General features: G+C 43.0%; 1 protein-coding gene across 7 annotated transcripts in view; it reads right to left on the bottom strand.

Annotated features, from left to right (window-relative positions):
• Positions 1–21,732, bottom strand: part of PHACTR1 (phosphatase and actin regulator 1) — a 317,945-nt gene that overhangs the window by 153,168 nt on the left and 143,045 nt on the right. Inside the window, exon 1 of one of the 7 annotated variants that reach the window (XM_074828389.1) lies at positions 19,097–19,203. The exons of 3 other annotated variants lie outside the window; for them this stretch is intronic. Coding sequence is in view for 1 of the 4 variants with exons in the window: in XM_074828357.1 (XP_074684458.1) it covers positions 2,124–2,373 (250 nt within the window). In the remaining 3 variants the exon portion in view is untranslated. Of the gene's footprint in view, positions 1–1,487; positions 1,616–1,878; positions 1,959–2,123; positions 2,374–19,096; positions 19,204–21,732 lie in introns of those variants that run through there. 3 more of the 7 variants (XM_074828357.1, XM_074828399.1, XM_074828409.1) reach the window with 3 other exon arrangements.

Raw genomic sequence — 21,732 nt, 5'->3', positions numbered from 1 at the left:
AAACCCCAAAAGGTCTAGAACAGGTATTAACCAGGGAAAAAAGGGCATTTTTCAGTCCTGAAAAATGTGTCAGAGTCAAGTCAGTGAGTGTGCTCAGCCAGCATAGCTGGGACTACAGTTTTTTTACTTTCTGAAAGTCATAGCTGTGCATGCTGGTGGGAAAGAAAGCTGCACCAATACTACATACTTTTAAAATTATGACCATAAAAGTTATTTGCCTGAGGTGAATGAAATCCTACCCCAGAGAAGGAGGGGGTAAAAATGGACAGATGAGATGGTCTGGAAGCCTGCTGGCTGGAAGCCTCTGCTCTATTTTTTGCCTCTCTAGGGTTACTAGATTATCTCCTGTCAAGAGGCATACCTCCCTCAGAGTATCTAATGGTTTGAAGCTAAAAAATCAAACATAAAAAAGGAAGTAAAGTCCTTAAATACATACCTCTTAGTCTGTTAAGAGGTACAAGTAACTCGAGTTATACATTCAGAAGCATCCATGCATACACGTGTGCATTAAAAGCAGGAAAGCAATGTTCTTTTCTTACTGTGCTAAGATTTCACAAAAGGCGTTGATACAATTGAGTTTTGGGTCAATTCAATTAATCTAGGAAAACATATTTTTAACAAATGGCTTCATTTGGTTTTAAGGATAAATAAACCCCAATAACAGTGTAAAGTACCTGCTGCTGCTGTACTTAGTCCGTCATTTCATATTTGTGGTGCTTGCTGTCACCGGCAGCACATAAGAGGAAAGAAAACACTCAACATTTTCCATAGCATTCATCAGATTCTTCCCTCTGCTGTAGTGGCATAAGCAGTAAGAGTGCTTAACCCACTGTAGGTTTCCAAGCTTCTCAGGCTATCTTCTCCCTTTCCACTGAAAGCAATTCCGTTCAGCTTTAGCTGCTTTTTAATCAAAGGAAACTATAATCACACTAGCAGGATGCTAATTCTGAAGAGACATTAGCAAAACCACAGTTACTTCATTAAACTGCAGACCGGTGGTTGACAAAGGACCATGAGATCCCCAATAATATTTTGTTCTTTGGCATAGAGCAAATGAAAGCAGCCTTGGTTAATTAAAATAACAACAACAACAGCCTCAGCGACAAAAGCTAAAAAATGAAGTGCTAACAACTATAAGAACCTCAGCTCAGAAAACGATAACAATTTCATATTCACATTTATCATAAAAAAAGCCTTTCCCTGACCTTCAGAAAATGAGATATGTCTACCACATCAGTTAATAGGGAGTCTTAAGTCGAGTGCCTTCAGTCCTAAGTAACATGTAAAACCACACAGCAAAACCAAGTAATACAACATTGAACAAGAATGCAGAGTAACATCTGTGAGGCTGTTTTTTGCCTGAATGCTTTTATGCTCCTTTTAGTTCTCAGCTTCTCCTAATTGCTGACTTTGGCAAAATCCAAATAATTTGTCACTGTTGCCTTCAAATATTTGCATTCCCCAAAACATATAAAACATATACTTACCTGTAGCAACACCTGTGATTGATTACACCGTCACTCTTTGAATACCCTCTGGAGGTTTTGCTCAGTCCCAAAAGGAGAGGGGGAAGGGATGAGAACAGTTGTCTGATGAAGAGCACTATATTAATTCCAATAAAAATACAATTTTCCCCATATATTTAACAGCATGGTGAAAATCACCCTAGCTGGATTCCAGGTAAACCAGTCCTTCTAGATACTGAGTTGAGTCAAGCAAACTCTACTGCAGCACGACAAGGAAAAAGTTGATGTATCAAGGCAGAAAACCCTGATCTAAAATTCACAGGAATGGGAACAAAACACAATCGATACACACAGCAATTTCTATAGCAACTGGGGAAAAAAAGAGAAGAAAAAAAAGAGTTGGTGCCTTAACTGTTAGCACAAAGCTTCCGTGGCAAATGAGGGGACCTGTCCCTCTTGGCATCTCTCTGATCGACAGGCTGAATCGATGCCCAGCACATTCCTCCCGCGCTCCCTTTCCTCTTTCCCTGGGATCTGTGGAGGGGCAAGCCGAGCATCCCAGCCTCCGACGGGAGTGCACACATGGACACACACCCCCCATGCAAGCGAACGCGCTCCCCTGCCTCTCTCCTACACCCACAGGATCTCAGCACTCACCGTCACGGGCTTCCTCCCCGCGACTGCAGTTGCTGCAAATGTGTTTGATCTCCTTGCCTATGTGACAGTGTATCACAAAAGAGACATTGTTGTTAGTGGTGGTGGGCTCCTTCAGTGGCTTCATCCTCACTAGATAGAAAGCTTTCTTTTTAGGTTTCTCTCCACTCATGTCTGAAACCGAGCCCTGCCTGAAGCCAGAAGAAGAAAAAGCAAGCATCCCAGGCTGCCTGGCGTGCGTGCAATCCGCCATCCGCTCCCTCTCGCCTCAGTGTTTAGCTGCCACACACACAACAGGGATGAAGGGGAGGGCTGGGGGAGAGCGGGGGAGGCGGGAGGCAGAGCAGGCAGAAGCGCTGCCTGAGCCTTGCTGCCCTCTGCGACCCTGCTCCTTAACCAATCCACTCGGGCTTGGCTGGAGGATGCTCGGCGTGTCCCTGCTCTGGCCATGCCCGCGACAAGCCTCACCCTCGGGCACGGGCGCCAGGCGTGCTTGGCGCCAAAGCGGAGCCTCGTACAGTTTTGGCTACCTGTCCGGCCGCAGGCATCCCAGGAGCGCAGAGCTTCCCTTCACTTTCCCCTCCTGCCAAGCCCCCAAACCCGCGGAGCCCCACGCTGGGCTGCCGCCCTCCGGGATGGCGGGCACAGCCGCCGGCACTGCCAGCGCCGCGGCCCCTTGGCAGGACGCGCTGCGATTCTCGAGCCTGGCAAACACAGCAACCTCGCCTTCGCGCTCGGGCGGCATGGCAGCCTGTCCCGCCGTAATTAATATTTTACACACAAAGGACAGTCTGCCAGCAGGCTGACAGCGGGCTGCCATCCCCCCCCACCCCCAGCACCTCCGCAGGCAGCTTTCGCTCTGGGGCACAGGGCCACTCTGCTTCAGGTGCCCCTCGGAAAACCAACTTCCCCGTGCAAACCCCTCCCGCTTTTCATTCTTGCTTTTTCTCCCCCTTTGCTTCTTTTAAAAGACAGAGGAGGTGCCTGTCCTGGCCTGCGCGGGGCTCACAAGGACAGCCATTTGACAGCGGCTGGCACCGCCGGGTGACTTCAGACCCAGCGCCCCCCTGCAGTGGGACCGCTCCTCTGAGGGAAAGGCTGACCAGAGACAGGCTGACTGGAGAGGCAGACAGCTTGAATTCATTCTGACCGCTTATCTGGGGGATGAGTCCCCCCTTCTTTGTCTCTCTTGCCTCCCGCCCAAATTGCAGCTGCTCCGGAGAGCAACCCTCTCAGCCCCGGGTGCCGGCAGCTCCCCCGGCCTGAAGGGGATTATAATCTCCGGCTAGACGCTCTGTGAATCTCTTGCTATCCAGCTGCCCCCAAAATGTGCCGTCTGTTTTCACAGCACGGTAAACAGCCCAAGCTGCCCAACCTGCCGAAGCAGCAGCTCAGGACACTGCCTGTGACACAGAAAAGGGGGGAACGGGGGTGAGGATGCTTGCTTCTTGCAAGGCTGAAGAAGAGATAATAACCTCAGCTATTCTGGTAGCTATTACAGGAATGTGAGTGTTGCACCTTTAAATCTTCAGCAAGCTATCGGTTTGGCAGGCACTAAGCAGGGCGAGTACAATTGGGGCAGACGAAACATGGCAAAGAATAACACCATTCTCCTTATTTTTAGCCAAAGCCCTTGCTTGCTGTTAGAAGAAATCCACTTATTCTGCAGTTCTTTACCATTTCCACATATTGTTGCCACATGCTTTATTGCAACAAGAGGCCAAAACAGCCCTGATTCTCTTCAACTGCACATGAAACAGTCAGTGAGACTTTTGCCTAAAGAAAGACAGAGAAGAAACTTAAGGATTCAGTGCCATGGTTTTCTATTTTCTCAAATGCACGCATGCACACACACGCACAGACACACAGAAGATGCATGCAATGAAACTGCTGACCTACTTGTTCTGCGTCATTCTGATGCAGGTCTGACTTCTCACCTGGTGCTCCCAGAGTTGAAACCTTGAGATGTCACATACAGCAAAAATCGCAAGGCTTTACTTTTCTCAGCAGCGTTCACAAATCAGACTAGGTGCTATCAGATCTCACAGAGATACGGGCTGAAGCATGCTCTCAGCAGAATCACGCCGTTCACTAAGCCATGCAAAGCATCCTGCACACTGGGCTATGCATATAGGTTCATGTTGAATAGAGTCGGTCACCTCAGGTTAAGTATTGCCTCAAAGGACTTGATTTTGCATGTGTTGCTCATCTAAAATTCTCACCCATTACATGTAAGTGGTAGGAGAACAGGGAATGCAGAACTATTCAGGAACAAGCAGGTGAATTCCCCAAACATGCGTATCGTGTAGTTAGTAGTTAATGCCTCGTCGTCCCTTCAGAAGCCTGATGCCGAGACACTGCTACGTTCACGTTTAGAAAGCAAAAACCAAGAAGAGTTTGATCCCCCACCTGTCACAGCAGTTCAGACACTCACAGTGGATTTCCCTCTAACTTATTCATTGCCTTTGAGAACACCTTCAGTTCGGTTGTGATTCAGAAAATAATTAGGTAAGTGGAAGACATGACGATAATTCACTTTCTGAACTTGCTTAGAGTTCACGGCTGTCTGTCACTGGCACTCGGCACTGCTGCATTATAGAAATGGATCAGGAAAGGAAAGCACATTCAAATATGAACTTCTCCAAATTTGGGAAATATGAGTGTTAATGAAATGCAGGGTGAACTCAAAACTGGACTACCATATCTGCTGTCTCAGGGCAGTATTGGGGTGTTGTGCCTCACCTGTTTTAGGAAAGGAAACTAGAGTGATACAGTCATCAGAGCTGGTCTTGTAAGGCAAATGGTCTTGTAGTTCAGGAATCGGAAAGGACTTAGGACATGAAAAACTGGGTCAGGTCATCAGTCTTTTGCAGTCTTCCTCCATGACCTCGGACAAATTACTTACAACATCTTGATATCTCAGCTTCTTGCTAAAGAAAAGTGATGTTAACGTTTCTGTTTTTCAGGCAAATTTTATGGAATCATATTTCAAGGTGTTCTGAAGGTGTTTGTATATGACAGAGAGGGAACACTTACACAGACTGTTGAAATACGGAGCTCTACTATTTATAGCAAAATGAGAGGGGAAACAGGAAAAACATGTTCCATCAGGCTTGGTCGGAATGGTTCACTCATTCCAAACTTAAGCTTTTTTGTTTCACTGGATTTTGTTTCAATAGTGTTTATCCCTCCTCTTCCAACTCTTTTTACTCTAAAACCATGAAATTCAACTCAGATCTGAAAATAGACTTTGTATCCAAACCCCTGCATTTTTAGTGACTGTTAATATCTCCCAACCCCAAACAACTTTTAGAGAGGGACAGGAGCAACCCCTTTCTCAGGCAGAGACTGGAAGGAGACTATCTCCGTAACTATTCCTACAGGTCAGGTTAAAAGCTCTTTAGTGACTCCATCTAGCTTCACAAATACTCCGTACTACAAAAAACCCACCAGATTTCCAGGAACGGACAGAGTTTTTGCAAGCAGATCCCAGGAGACTGCAGAGGCCCAGCTGCTCTGACACGATTGGAGACATTTGGGAATTAAATAACTGGTCCAGTGGGTAACGTTGATTCCATGTGGATAAGAACCACAAATTATCATGGAGAAAGCCCAGCATATTTTTGCTTGCAGGTGCTATGTATTTTGCATGCAAACAAGCCCTGAAGCCATCTGCTAGTATGCCTCCTGTAACATGCACTTCGCTATAACATGCAAATTGCCTTCATTCCTAAGAGCCGCCTTATAGAGAATCTGAATTTGCCACAGCTCATAGAACAAAAATATGTTTAATTATGATCTGTGCAATTATGGTGAAAGCTGCCTCTGCTAATCAGTTCCAGGACAAATAATGTAAAATGAACGTACTACAGTATTCCTGCAGAAAATTACTTGCTTTGCCTTGTTTTTAAAGTTTTTAAAAAAAAAAAGCATAACAACTCTTTCACTGCCTCAATACACAGCTACAAACCTGGGCATAATTTTATTGCACAGTGGACAACAAAATCAATGAAGGGGATGTCAGACAGTTGGTTATTTGACAGTGAATCAACAAACTTGTGCCCTATTCCCAGCCCACATTCACTTCTTGTATAAGCTAGGGAAACCATCTGTACTCTCAGTTCCGCTGCCTGCAGCCTTTGCCATTAAGGAGAGCAGCACTTCTATTGTCCGTAAAGAAGAGATGAAAGCAGCATCCCCCTCAAACAGATGACTACTGACATATGGATTCATATCTGCATCAAAATCCTTGCGGCTCCACCCTGTCTTTCCAGTTTCTTCCCTGGACCACGTCTCCCCTGTCACAGATCACCTGGCTGAGAGGTTTTTTTCGGACACTGTGCCCTCAAACAATCTCTGTGAAAACAAAAAGTGGTGCTGGAACCAAGCAGTGAGAAGTAGATAAGCTTTTGACTGCATCCTCCGCACCACAGGAAAGAAGATTTCCTCTTCTTTGTCCAAGCTGTGGCACTGTGCAAATGCCCAATGCCAGTCAGGACACCCCTGATGTATACCCTGAGCCCCTCAGCTGAACAACATGGAAGTTTCTGTATGGCCAGGACAGGCTCCCTCCTGCTTCCAGCACAAATAAGTGGACATCAGAAGTCATGTGAAAGCCTCTCAGCCACGTTTTTTCATTACAAAGGTTGTCTGGGAGAGCTGAGGCATTTCCCTGAAGAAGCTGTGACTAGCAGAATGGCACTGTCCAAGTGAAAATACTAGACAAATGCAAGTCTAACAAGGCAGCATCACTTCTTCTCACCAATTAAGTCTTTCTAACCAAAACACCATGATTAATTTGTTTTACAGTCTATTTAGGTAGTGATGTTTTTGCAGGGATGCCCCTGTACTTGGCAATTTTTTCTAAATATTTTCCTTTCCTTCCTATTTTCTCTGCCCACTGAACTATGAATCCCAGTAAGAATATAGAAGAGATAAAAGATAAATTAACTAATTACCAGCTGCTCTGGTGATTAATATATACACTGATGTTGTATTACACATACTGAGACAAACTCATCAACTTGGAGTGAAGAGGAAAATACGTACAATTTGATCCACTGACTACAACAGAGGAATCGGCCACTAACACAGTGACCCCTCTGGTAGCATCTTCTAGCCACTGCCAAAAATATGCCCCAAAAGCCACCTCAGGACAGCTGACATTTGCCAGAGGAGTTTGTTGCCATGTGGAGAATCCTTCTACTTGCAAGCTGCAACTCAAACCTGGATACCCAAGTATTTTCTGTTTGCCAGGCAATTGGTGCAGCAGGACTCTGGTCCATGGCAGGGGCTCCAGGGTGCTAGGCTGACAGTATTGCTGTGTATTTCTGCTTATTGCATGGCACATCAGCAAAACTGGGAGGGCAAGGAGGGAGAATCAGCCTGAGACTCCCGCAGGCCAAAATAGAATATGACCTTTTTAGTTCTGCAGCTATAAACACATTCTTAAGCAACAATCCCAGCTAGTCCTTGCAGTCACGAGCCCAAGAGAGCCAGGTGATGAGTGCCGCACAAACAAAAACAAACTGAAGGGAGAAGAAAGGAAAGAAAATGCTCTTTCCTGGCTTTCCTACATTCAGCAATGCTGCTGAAGCATCACATGACTCATTCTTGCTCTACTTGCAGGGCTCTCCACATCCTATGCACATGATTTGCCATCATGGAGTTCTCTCCTTATTTAGGAGAAGCCCTGCTTTATTTCAATGTGATACCATATGGTGCGATAAAAACGAACAGAAAAGGTTACACACAAAAAACACATAAACTTAGGAACACCTGTTTGTTGCAAGTGTGAAGAACTGCTGACAGTAAAGGACTTCTAAGGATAAAAAGGAAGATGTCATCCTACCCAGCAGGACAGACGGAAAGTTGCTGAGCTGCCATTTGAATGCCCAAACACGTACGTGTAATTAATGCACAAAGGCCTGATGAAGCTAAGGGTAAATACCAGCAATGAACCAATGTGGAGTCTGGATTTGTAAAACAGCTGAGCAAGCAACCATTAGCATTAGATGACGCTCAAAGGAAGAGACAATCTTCATGCTGAAATTATAGGTGAAGTTCTAGCTCTAGCAAAGTCACTGCAAGTCCTAGCACCAGAGCCACTAGTCACTACAGACCTAACACAGTCATTAGCTCCCACTGTAGAAGATCCACTCTGAATTTTTGTCTTTAATTTAGATGTGGCATGCCCTGGGGTTTTAGGGATCTGTTTGGAGCACTTTGCAGATCCTGCATAACTGGCTTTCCAGAGGAATGGAAGCCCACACCATTTCTACCTCAGTAATAGATGCAGGATAGAGCAGAGACATGAATTGGGACTCAGTATCACTCCGGCACCCTCAGTTTAGATATAGCTGCAACCTTGAAGTTAACAAAAAGTAGCTCCAAAAACCTCAATGCAATTACGAGACTGAAACCAAGGAAGAATCTGAATTAAGTTCTGTCTGGCCAATTTAGCAATTCACATGGCTGCACATCTTAACATATACCAAAACAGAATAGCACTGGTGACATGCAGCAGCTACCTCGCTAGTTACTCCCTGCTTGACACTGAGAAAATAAAGTCCAATACACACTGGATTTCCACCCTCTCAGCCCTCTCTCCCCCCCCCCCCCCAAATACCTTTTTCCTTCTGCTCATAAATAAACAGCTCTGCACCTTCTGCTTTCCTCCCAACAAAACCAGAGCTGTGTTATATATAGGTGCAGAAAAATATTTTTAAAAACCCCAGAAAACCAAGCCCACAGTCAGGTATCCGGATGCATCTATAATTTCTCACAAGGTTATGTCCCCCACAGCACACTAAAACTAGCTCAGTGAGGGGAGAAGGCAGAGTGCACCTGTCTGCGTGCCTGTGTGTCCACCAAGCACCTGGGGGAAAAACTTAATACGAGTTATGCTTGTCAGAAATGCTCCTAGCCATGAAAAAGGGACGGAGAAGGTCCAAAGGAGGAGTCCAAGCCTTTAGAGTAAATAAAGGCAAGTACTGGCCACCTCTGGGTGGCAAACAGGCAGAATTGCTCCCACATCATGGGTTAGGTTTTATATTAGGCTTCCTATGGATACAGAAACTAGGCACTTGTGGTTTTGTTGGCTGCAAGTAAAACTACATGTTTGAAAAGCAAAGCAAAGAGGGCAGTAGGAGAGTTACAGAGGTATGTATTACAACTGTTACAAGAACATTAATTTGAACAAACTCAAATGTTTGACTTAAAATAACATGGAAAATACAGCAGAAACCCCAAATCTGCAACATGAAACTCTGTGGAACCTATTAAGTTTTCTGTGTGTGACAAGCTGACAACTTGGAACAGTCTTTTTGGAGACTTCTGCATGCAAAGAAAGCTCAGTAAAGCATGTCACGATCATCATCTTTCAGGACACCACTATGGTTTTCTTGTTATTCTCTCAAGAATTGCACATGTCTCAAGATGTTTCAAAAGAAACACTGCTAAGAAAAAAAATCTACTTGTAATTGCTAGTGCCTTAAAATCTTGGGTGATCAACTCTAGACACCTGAGAAAACCTCAGTCTTTCTAGATCTGCCACTTGAGATATCCTGAAACTCTATCCCTTTTACAGTGTGTGGGATAGACATGAATATCATGAAATCCCAGAGGTCTAAGACTTTCCATTCCCTGTCACAGGCACTCAAGGACTGAGCCATACACAGTGCTCCATCTGCCCTGGCTCCAGAAAGGTCTGAGTCATCTGGCTTTAAGGAAAATTTAACAGAACAGGTCAAACTGAACTTTCCATCACAGGCAATTGCAATGAAGACAATCAGCTTGCACAAGCATTGCTCTCAGCACAAGTTGCCCTTGCACTTCTATCTACATGACTAATCAAATTGATTCCTGATGATATCAAGTAGCATGGCTTCCCTAAGAATATACACAGACTAACATTCCCTGCTGACAATCCTTATTTTTATTGTCACTTCCCAGGCTGAAATTATGGAGAAGGATCAGACTGCAGGAAATCTTTGGTGAAGTAATACATCCAAAACAAGTAAGATCATGGCTTGAAATTGATAGACAGACCAAAAGATTTATTTCAAAGCAATTAAATGGATAGTTATCTCAGAAACTTTCTACTGGCTGCTAAGATCACCAGCCTAAAGTGGACAAAGTTATGATCAGCACATAATAGGGATGACTGGACTTTTTGCCTTTATAAATGACTCATTAAGTCTGTTGCTTGTAGTTCAGAACAGTTTACTTGAAGGTCAGTGATATGACTGTGCATGAAGCACACTCATTTAGGGAACACCTTCACATAAAAAAAGGCAAATGAAGAAGAATAAGTTTTGCAGACTTAACCCCAAAGAGCTCACTTGCAGTAAGATGGTTTTAACATTCTTACCCAAACTTTCCAGGCCAACTGCCTGGGACTTGCCATGTCTCCTGTGAGCCACCAGGTCAGTCACACAAAACTAACGAGTTTTCATTTCAGTTTAAAGGCTCGCTATGGTTCTTGTGGTTTCCACCACCATTGTGTTTGAGGCAATCTGAGAAAGTCATAAAACGCAAAAGCTTTGGAAGATGGATGTGCTAGGAAAGCCAGACAGCCAGTCCAGTAAAGTCAAACCCTAACCAAGCTCAGACAGAGAATAAGAGGCTAAGCTGAAGGAGCAAGCTAAATATTTGTGAGGTCTGATAGACGTACAAAGGAGTAGGCAGGCAGGGAAAGATTCAGGAGGGAACATGAGGCTAAGGGAAGTAATGTTCAGTCAAAAGAGAAAGCAGATAAAGGGAAGGAGGCAGAAAAGAAAGATTAGAAAAGCTGTGAATAGACATTTAAACTTCTAGGGTGCCTTTGAACTGACAGACCCTCCCAACCTTCAGAGGCTTCCCCACCACTGAAACGTACTTTGTAATTACACACAAACAGCACAGGAACCAAAAGTACTGGGGCAGCTGCAAAGGACAATTAAGGTATGTATGTTGGCAAAGCTGTAGGGGGAAGCTTTCATAAGCATCTGCCTCCACTGGGCCCAACAGCAGCACACACTGTCAATCTCCTCACTTCAATAAGCACTCACATTTTCCTCAAATTAGAAAAAAAAGACAACACAAATCCCTAGGAATAGCATGCAGTTTCTATACATATCTCCCAGTGAGCTAGCAGCTTGCAGTACTGAAATGAAGCAAGAAGCTTCTGACAATATAATGAGCATCTTTTTCAGTCTTTTCCTCCTTCATCATAAACACAGGCTCCTCTAAAGAGCACAGAAATCTGCATGAGGAGCTTTTCACTTTCTCCAAAGAAAAACAGCAAAAAAGGATTCTTACTCTCTTCCTTTTAGCCCCTATTATCTTTACTGCAGCCCAGTCATTTTTCATCATCAGACTCCTATCTCTTAGTCGCTGCTTGTACTTTCACTGGTACGAAACACAAAGCAGAGGAAAAAGTCTGGCTTTGCCTCAGTCCCACGTCAGCCTTCCCCTACCTCCCCAGAGTTTAACATAAGGAGGCTAACAGCAACAGACAATACATGTGCCATCAACAGATCCTGCTGACAAAAGGCCATATTAAGTATTGTTTGCCTCTTTAAAACCTTGAATAGCAGTCAACAAAAGAAGCTGCAGTGTGCTAAAGGATCTGAAGAAATAGCTGCATAATCAGTTTTTGCTGAAATCCTGGAACATATTTTAATGTGAAATCTGCCAAACTCTTTAACATCTGCCCATTGGATAATTATAAAGCCTCAAGATCCAGACTAGACTGTAGTAATTTTTCAGGGCCTTTTATAAAAGGAGGAAATATTAACAGCTAAAATGTAATTCAGCTTTCTCAATGATGCATTGTCATAATGTATAACTACATACCTATACTACTCTTTGAAATCTTAGGCATCATGTGTGTAAATTATTCATAAGAAATAAGAACTTATTCCTAACATTTGTTATTATTTGAGGTTTTATGGATCCAACTGCCCAACCTGCATGATCCATAATGCCTATCTGCCAAAATCTAGAGTCCTCAGGGTACAAAGGTAGGACAAAAAGCAAGATTTTGCTTCTACCAAAGGTTTAAGCCAGAGAAGAACGTGTGACTGAAGGCTGAAGTAGAAAGTCTGCAGTACAATACGCATTTCATGCACAGTGGAGGAAATGCAGGAAAGTAGTGGTAAAACCCACTGCAGATCTTTTTTATTACTTCGTACTACAGAAATTCCAAGGGGTGCCAGCAGAGCTCAGGACTGCAGTATACAATGCACTCTGACATTTTAACAGACTTTTTGTCCTAATGATCTTCCTCAAGTTTTCTCTAGTGCAGTAATCCTCTGAGCTTAAGCATCCCAGCTTCAAGAGTTTGGTGCTTCAAGACTTTGGTAAGGCTTTAAGTTATGATGAGGCCAAGAGCAGATAGAAGGTTTCAATCACTTTATGGGTTATGACTGGAAATCTATCAACAAAATGTATGCTAAGAGGCCAAACAAATCTACGTTCCTTACATCACCATGAAAAACTAAGAACTTACTGTTCATAAGCAGCATTTAAAGACCACACTGAGAGAAGATTCAGGAGAGAGCATAGTTTGCATTCTCACGTGATGCTTTCACTGAAGCAGACGCTTCTGTATAAAAAGACATTTTGCCTCCTTACAACGGGTTAAGGCTTAAAGGTGAGACTACTAATTACTTACACCCAAGCATAAGACAAAGTTGCCCAGGGAGGTTGTAAAAATCTCCATCTTTGTTGGTTTTCAAGGCTGGAATGGGTAAGTCCCCAAGCAATCTGATCTAACAAGACCTGCTTTGAGCTCCAGAGGTCCCATCCAACCTAAATTATTCTATAAATCTAAAACATTAAATCAATAACACCTTCCTCTGACTTGTACACCTTTGTGCTAACAACCAAAGGCAGTCTAGAGCCAAAGACTAGCTCACAGGCGTGCATGAGTGTATTTCTGCACTCTGCAATGGCAAAGTGACCAAGCTTGCCTGTCAGGGTAACAGCTTTCAACCACTCAGATGAGATATTTGAGTGGGATGTGACCATGCTACAGCCCTTTGGTAAGAAGTTGACAAGTTGCACTCACGGGAATATGCACAGCTTTTCACTTTTCTCCAGGGAAGTCTTTTGCCTTTCTTCTCATGGGACCTGCAGCTTCTCCTCTTGAGAGATCTCATGCACTATAAAGTTGCAAATAAGCTCTTCACATCAAGGCCCTGTTTTTTTTTTTTTTTTTTTTTTTTTTCTGGCCATCTTTCGCCATCTTTCTAGCTGTTTTGAGAAATCCTGGACTAAGAACATTTTGCAATTATGCCTTGTAACCTTTCCTGATAGAGGTTCCTCCATCACTTCCTAACCACCTTCATCTGAAGGAATGTCACTTCCACACTCTGGTTGCCAGAAGACAAATATCCTGGGAAACACAAGAAATATCACATGATGAAGGGCTGCTCTGGCTGCTTGAGGCACCACTTTGTTGATGTTTGCACAGAAACACACAGAGGGGGAAATAGAAAGGCTTCCAGTCCCCGACAATATAGCACAGTAGTTGTGGCTGCACATTGGAGAGGAACAGGAATTTTGTGAGGCCAATCTGGCCTCTGAGTGGAAGCAAAGAGATCAGTAATAGGGAACAAGTGTTTGCTTTGCTCTTTCTCTTGTTCTTCCAACTGAAGCAAGACTTAAAAGCAAAGAAGGTGAGAAAGAATAAGGGTTGTAGAGAATGAAGCAGCTTATTATAAAGCTATTATCAATAGTTGGCTTGATGCTTAGCTTGGGGACAACAAACTTAGCAATTAGAGATGATGAATGGTTGAAGGGGTTTTATAATGATATGGAAAGATCTTCATCTTTATATCAGAGAGGTTGAATTCAGGTCAAGTCAGTACCAACTGAATGTGAATGCCATCTGATTTATTTCATCAGGCTGCGTGGAATGAGGTTGGTCTCTTGTAAGCTCTTTAGGACAAAGGCTTATTCATAAGTAATTATCTGTAATAAGCACCTCAACTTGCATGAGGAGGTGCTTTATACAAGGTACTGTTCAAACAGCCCAGCCTTGAGAAGGTTAGGGTTCAACTAGATACAACTGTAAAAGCGTAATTTAAATATGACAAAGAGAAAGATGGCATAGCTTGTCCAATGCCTTATAGAAAGTATATGCCAGAGCTTTATTTGAATCTACATTCAACTACAAACCACTTCTTCCTGCCTGGGCATTTAGAAATTGCACAGTGCCTGTTGGGCAAAACTGCAGTCTATATAAAGAAGCAAAGAACATAAGGTGCCCTTTACTAGCCACCTTGTTCATCAGCAGCTTTCAAGAGTCTGCTTCTGCTCTCGCAAATCCCCCCCCCCCCCCCCCCCCCCAGTGAGAAAGAGAAGGCGTGTTAGTACCAAGGAATGACATCATCTTCTGGCTTGCTAGTAAGAGCTATAGACAACACTGTCTTCCCACAATGGATAACTGACTCTTCTACTGGGTTACTGGTAGAAAAGCACTGATATTTGCAAGTCACAACTTGTAGTTCAGCTCCTTACCAGAAATTTTCAGCAACTCAGAATTACGAATCCTCTGTTGTTTACATTTCGAGAATAGTAAATGAAGTACATGAGAAGAGAAAAGACTAGAAGTAGTGGAGTACAAAGACTTAGTTAAGGGGCCAAAGAGAGGTAGGCAAGCTGGAAGAGAGGAGGAATCTAGGAAATTAAGTTGAGCCTGAGAGAAGAAAAGAAATAAAACAAGGACAAGAGAGGGAGCTAATACACAGAGACCCCAGAGAAACTGCAATAACCTGACCCATCTGTGGGGTTATACTGATGTAGTCCATTGTCATTGCCACTCATCTAGCACAGATTTAAAATACCATGCATCATAGTGCTTCATCTAGCACACTACTAAGCAACACTACTCTGGTGCATTTCTACTTTGAGTCCATGCAATGGGACCTCATTAGGCATTTACAGCAGTATAATCATGTTAGGTAACTGGACTTTGTGAACTTTTTAAACATGAATTTCCTTGGGTCCCTAGAATGACTACTACAAAAACAACAGTGTGGAGGAGAGCAGATGGGAAGTTAACCAGTCTCCAGTTCCCCATTCTAGGATGCTGTGGTGGTTTGACCTTGGCTAAATGCCAGGTACCCACCAAGTTGCTCTATCACTTCCCCCCTCTTCCCCTTTTTTTCTCAACAGGGCAAAGAGGGGAAAGAAAATAAGACAGGAAAAAAAAAAAAAACAACCCTTGTGTGTAAAACAAAAGCAGTTTTAATATAAGCAAAGCGAAGCAAAGGTCCACACACGGAAGGAAAAAAAAGAAAACAGATTTATTCTCTACTTCCCATTAACAGGTGATGTCGGGCCTTCTCAGGAAGCAGGGCTCCAATACGCGTAGTGGTTGCCTCAGAGGACCAAGGGTGACCCCACCCCCTTCCTCCTTTCTCCCAGCTTTATACTTGAGCAGACATCATATGGTATGGAATATCCCTTTGGTCAGTTCGGGTCAGCTGTCCTGGTTGTGTCCCCTCCCAAGATCTTGCCCACCCCATCCCACTGGGGGTGGTGGTGGGGGGAATGTCGGAAAGAGCCTTGGTGCTGTGTAAGCACTACTCAGCAGTAGCCACAACACCATTGTGCTATCAACACCCTGCCAGCTCCCAACATAAAACACAGCACCATAAGGGCTGCTATAGGGGAAAACCAATTCCGGCTCAGCCAGACCCAGTACAGATGCGCAGTCCATACAATCAGATTTTGTATTTTGACAATTCTCCCAATGTTAAAATAGTTGTTCTTATAAGAAGTTTGAAGCATGGAGTTTAGGAGTAGGTCTTCAGGACCTGTGAATGTCCCCAAGGCAGGAATGGGCTAATTCAGGTACAATCAAGTAATATTAATCAAAACATCTGAGGGAGGAGGTGGAAGGAAACGTCCCCATGGCTAGAAAGAAAGAAGCACAGCTTTGTAAGGAGAGACAAAGGGAGTCTAGCTTTGGATGGCACAGGACAAGGTGATCTGTTTTCCTTCATTTCTTTCTGTGTCTTCTCCCATCCCCTGAGGAGAACAGAGAGAAGTGTGCATTTTGGACAAAGGAAAGTGGAAGGACTGCAGCTTGATTCAGGAGAAAAAATTAGGAGCTAGCTGAGGTGCTAGAGCAGTCAAGGAACTTCTTTACTCTCACATATACTACAGTGTCTTGTTACTTATCCTTCTGATGTTTTCTTTCATTGTTAAAAGCCCATGAATTGAATAAATCTATTATCTTTACATTCCGTCTCCTGACACATTTGACTCTGAGGATGACACAAAGCATTTTTGCTGCACAGTGACACTGACACTGGGACCCTTCTACAAACATCAAGTTTTCTAATGCGTAGCCCCAGGATATCCAAAGGCTTACAGCTGTCCAGTTTCAGAGCTGGTGATGATAGGTTTGACAAGATGAGGTACCATCCAGGGACAAACAATTACCAAGAGAACACTACCTTTTGGGAAAATAGCAAGGAAGACTCAGGGTCCTGAGGATCCTGAGGCATGAAGGACAATGTCCATGACCTTTGTTTTTGTTCACAGGTTTTGAAATTGAGTGTGGTCATTCAGACATAGAACACAGAGCTCAACTGCTTCACAGAGCAGCTCAGAAAATACACTTCGCTTGTGCATAATGGATACTTGTAAAGTTTAGGGCGGTTCTTCCATGCATCAGTAGGCACAGGAGGTTCTGCAAATCTGACTCATTTGCCTCTACTGACAAGAAGCACGGCACTGTCTGAGATGAGAGACACCGTAGTATCAGTATCTTTTAGTCCTAAGCGTCTAAAACTGTTTGCCAACATTCTGTAAATAATTAACTTCCAATTGTCTACTGATTGGGAGGATGGGCAGTAAAAGACATACTAGGGTGAACACAAACAAAGTATTCTTTAACTGTCATTTTAATGATGATTACAGAGGTTTTTTGGTAATTTTTCCATTGTTTCAGGCATCGCCTTCTGATATCTTTGGCTACAAGAGGTGCCTGGATGACAGGGCAGATGAGACACAGAACCTTTAAAAATGTGAAAACATTCTTCAAACACAGTTGTCCTACTAAAGATTTTTGATAATGCAAGCCTTGCAAAAATAGGTTTTCAGGAAACAATGGATCTGCACAGTTGGGATGACTTAGTTAAAACCAAAACAGACTGGGGAAAAGTCACAATGAAAAGCTTTGTGTTTGGATGTTTTGTATATCTTTATAATTTTAATCTCTGTAAATTAAACATTCTCTGTAGATCACTGTGCTCACAAAATGAAATACATTGAAATTGAAACCAAAGATCCCAAACCAAACCCAACCAGAGCTTGGGTTAATAACGCTCCAGTGAGTACACTGGCACACTTTCATATTCGAGGTCAATGAAGCTTATTCTAAGCAAAACATCTGGAGCACTCTAAATCCAGCTTTCTTTAAAAACTAAATCTATACTGAGCTTCTCTTAATTTCTTTAAGATGCCATTTAATTACAGTCCTGATCAATCCCATTTTACAAAACCATCTCCTGGACTACTTCTCCCATTAATAACTAAAATTATTATTTTTTTCTTCTCATTCTACTCAAGGTTGTTTCTCAGAGCAGAGCATTTAGATCTGAATTTCTGGTCACTAACACTGATTTTTTGATCCAGATACAGAAAATAAATGTTGGTATATGGTCAGAAAGTTTTAGGATTTATTCATACCTTCCTCTGCTTTTTTCTTTTCAGACCTGAAATGAAACACTTAGAGCATTGAAGGCTAGATTCAGTCTAGGCTATGGAAATGAATCTTCATTGCTTCTTAGGCTTTTTAAAGGGAGTCACTGATACCAGAATTGAAATGGAAATGGGAAGAGTACTTCCAACCTACTAAGCTGCTAAAGAATTATTTAACTAAGCATTCAACAGATTTTGTCTTTTGGATGCATTCAACTAAGTCAAACTGGGCATCTCTGGACAATACACTTTCTTGACAAAAACGTAATACTACCAAATTCTGTCCATAAGATATTAAACAAGCAAACACCCTCCCTTCTTCTTGTGGAAAAAACACAACCAAAGAACATTTCTGCTGTGCCCAATAGGCCCTGTCTGCCATTGCGTTCTCAGCCTCAAGGTTTGAGAACATCAATGGCTCTGTGGCTACGCTGTGAGTCCATTCACCCTGAAAAGCAAACAAAGAAGCCAGGCACACTTCATTCTTCAAAAATGTGTTCCTTTATCACAATACTTTAAGGCCTTTCTTAAAAAAGATATCCCAGGCTGATTTCTGTTTTATAACTCTCCTCCTGTATACACTGAAAGTTCACTTTGGCCTTGTCTTATGGGAAGAACATCCTTCTGAATCTGTGTCAACTCTTTGGCAGCTTTGCTTTCCCCCATAAAGCTATGAAATAACCCCTATAAAGTTAATGCCCAGATTAATGTGGAACCCCTGCCATGTTAAGGTGGATGCAAATACATGCAAATATTGCTGTATAATGTCTTTTGCATTTCTCAGTATGAGCCAAGTGAATCCATGACTACAGATGTAATTTTCAAAGAGAAAAACACTCACAACCTCTCTGGCCACACTCTGGGAAATTCAATTTAAAGAGAAAGTTTGATTTCCTTGAAGTTTATATTACTTAAAGAAGGCCTTCTGTGTGTCTTGCTTTAGACACTGATATTATTTTATGGATGCAGAGTGAGGAAAATATACTACTCAGTTCTAGAAGGGATAGCTGAATTCAGTCCTTAAGTAGCACGAGCCCATTACAGTGGTGATTATTAGGGCATCACCGAAATGTCAAAATTTCTAAAGATACACCAGTACCTAAAGCATAGATAAACTGCATAAACAAACACAGAGCCAGCAAAGAAAATATTACTATTTATAATTGTGCCACAATATGTTCTGGAAGCCCCAGAAAAGGTACAAGGACTAGTCACTATAGTAAAGACTCAGAAAGAGTCCCTGTCCCATTACAGACAGACAAGCAGGTACTTACTTTGTGGATAAGTAACTGAGATACAGAAATGGTTTCCACAAATTGATGGGATGAGACAGAGCTGCAAAGATAGACATCAGAAGAGAGTAGCTTGCTTTTTATGGTGGCTCCAGTCAGTCCTTGTGAACACATTCACTTAAAAAGTCTCCCAATATTTTTGCAAGAAGTGGCTGCAAGCTGCTACTACTCCAAGGCCTAGGACCTGCGTTTGCTTTAAAAGAGACATATCCAGAGAAAAATGCATTGCTGCTGCACATGGATGTATGGAGTGTAACATATTATCTGGAAGAAGCACTGTGCTAACATGTTGTGCCATGCAGACATACTGTTAACTGGCTGTGAGAAGCAGAAGATGAAAGAGCTGACTTTTGCCAGCTTCCCCAGGATTTGTGGTAACGGTTAGCAACTGCACTGCCTATTGAAAAGAAATACCGAATGTGCGTGGGTTGTGGCAGGCTGTGTACAGGCTCTCATGCCAAGATGCAGAAGCAGCATCCCAGAGGTGGCTTTCCAGGATATTTGTTTTCTTTATTTCTTTCCTTTTCTAAAAAAGAACAACTGAACCACATTCTGGCGCTTAGAAGAAGCCTTCCAAAGATGATGTTTCCAATGGTATATAGACTTTTTTGCTCTTGCACAGACCTTTGTTCTTCACAGCTTTATAGTAGCCTCCATGCATTACATATAAAAATGAATACATTGTTTGCCTCGAGTGTCCCTAAGGGAGCAGAGTTATCGAGGTCTGAAATATCTTCATCCCAGTTGCTGCCCCAGGGCTGATTGCTAGCCTGCATCTGCCATTCATGAGAACTGAAAGTTAGCTGGCCAGAAATAAAAGCTCCTGCAAAGAAAACATGTTTTACAGAAAAAATATGAAAAGAAAAATCTATAATTATCCAGTCACATTAGTGACAGTGAGATCTTCCCAGCTTTCCAGCTAGGTACAATTAGCAATTGTTTTAAACAATCAATGAGTTAATTACAGCAGTAACTTTCCATTACATTTCACAGGGAATGTATTATGTGGTGGGAGACATTAGGAACTGTAAAGCAGTACTTTCATTTAAAAGACAAGCAGAAACAATACCACGGTAAGTAGCGTATGCCTGAGTCCTGCAGGACTTCCCAACAGTGTTTCTCCCTGCAGTGCCAGTGGCTGCCAAGCCCCTCCAGAGCAGCCTTGGAACTGCAGAGTGCCTCTTTCCCCTTTGTGGGTACATTTTCTCTCACAAAAAGAGACCTGAAGCCCTAATCAGGCTCAAAACATATCTCTTCCCGCACACAGAATCTCACCTAACCAGCCAAAAGGCGTGCTCTGTGGTACAGCAGATGCAATCTAGCAATGCAGTAGCCATCCACTGCTCTCTTACTCTAGGTAACACATTTTAAAGTGGCTTAATTAAGACAGGACGCCTGTCAGTGTCCACTTTTCACTTTGAATACTAGATTGTTGACACTTTCCTTAGCTTTTTTGTCTTTTTTTTAAAGCTTCTTACTAGTAAAGATTAATGACTTCACTGTCCCTGTGAAACAGGGAAAAATGGGGGGGAGCATCGCTAAGCATAGCTACGATTTATCTATCTATACATGAATCCTACTGTTTAGCTTTGATTTGCTGCAGAAACACAATTTTAGCATGGTACGAGATACTCATTTATATCAAGACAATTGATAAATTAATGCCTACCATAAGAGCTGGCATCATAATCTAGTACCTCGAGCTTTTGTGGTTCATTATCATCTCAAGAGTGCTCAGGTCTGCATTCAATTGTATGTTGCCAGAATACAATTTCAGTTTCAAGTAATGATTGTAGACTTCTAGATCCTGCCCAGTAAAGCAAATGAAAATATACCCAATGAGTTTCAACTGGTGCCTAGTTCCTTCTTCCTCTGGCAACTAGGCATTTCATTACATGTGGCAGAGACCTGCGTTCCAGGAATGCATGTGGAAGGGTCAACCTACAGCTGTCAGAAAACCACTGCTGCTTTGATAAAATAGTCTACATGCATTCTGGGCTCACCTTCCCAAGCTGGTTGGAGCGAGGACCTTCACTGAGGGAACAGCCACCCCATTCACATGTGGGGAATGTGCCCTATTTTGGCACCCCAAATGGCAAGCACATTGCTCTGAGAATATATATTCTCTTAGTCTCTCAAAAAAAGACAAGCCAGCATCTGAAAAGGAACAGGCATGTGTTAGGAAAGCTATAAATATAGCATTTCTCTCTTTCTAGCCTTAAACAAGGCTGAGTAATGGCATGTTACCACCCTCCTTTGGAGATGGCTGTCAGGTATGCTACTACCTGCTTGGGGGAATGAGATGAAAGCAAGCCAGCAGCAACCTGTCCTTCCTCCCTTCAAACACGCTGAGCACCAGCCACACTCATGACATCCCTGCCAAACTCAGTGCAAAACTCAATATCCCACTCCCCTGAGCTACTGTTTCAGTTTCCAACATTAGCTGTAATGAGTTATCTTCTCCAGTGCTTTGCCAATTACACACTACAGATGCTGGGAGCACAAGGAAGGCACCATACCTATGTTCTTATGCAAACATGGACATTTACATAATGCAGAAAGTTGGCCTGGGAAACAGACACACACACCTTTTGCCTACTGATGCAATACACCATTCT

Source organism: Strix aluco, chromosome 1 (genome assembly GCF_031877795.1).
Source record: "Strix aluco isolate bStrAlu1 chromosome 1, bStrAlu1.hap1, whole genome shotgun sequence".
Lineage (NCBI taxonomy): Eukaryota > Metazoa > Chordata > Aves > Strigiformes > Strigidae > Strix > Strix aluco.
Note: the sequence above shows the minus strand (reverse complement) of the source record. Positions and strands in the feature narration are given on the sequence as shown.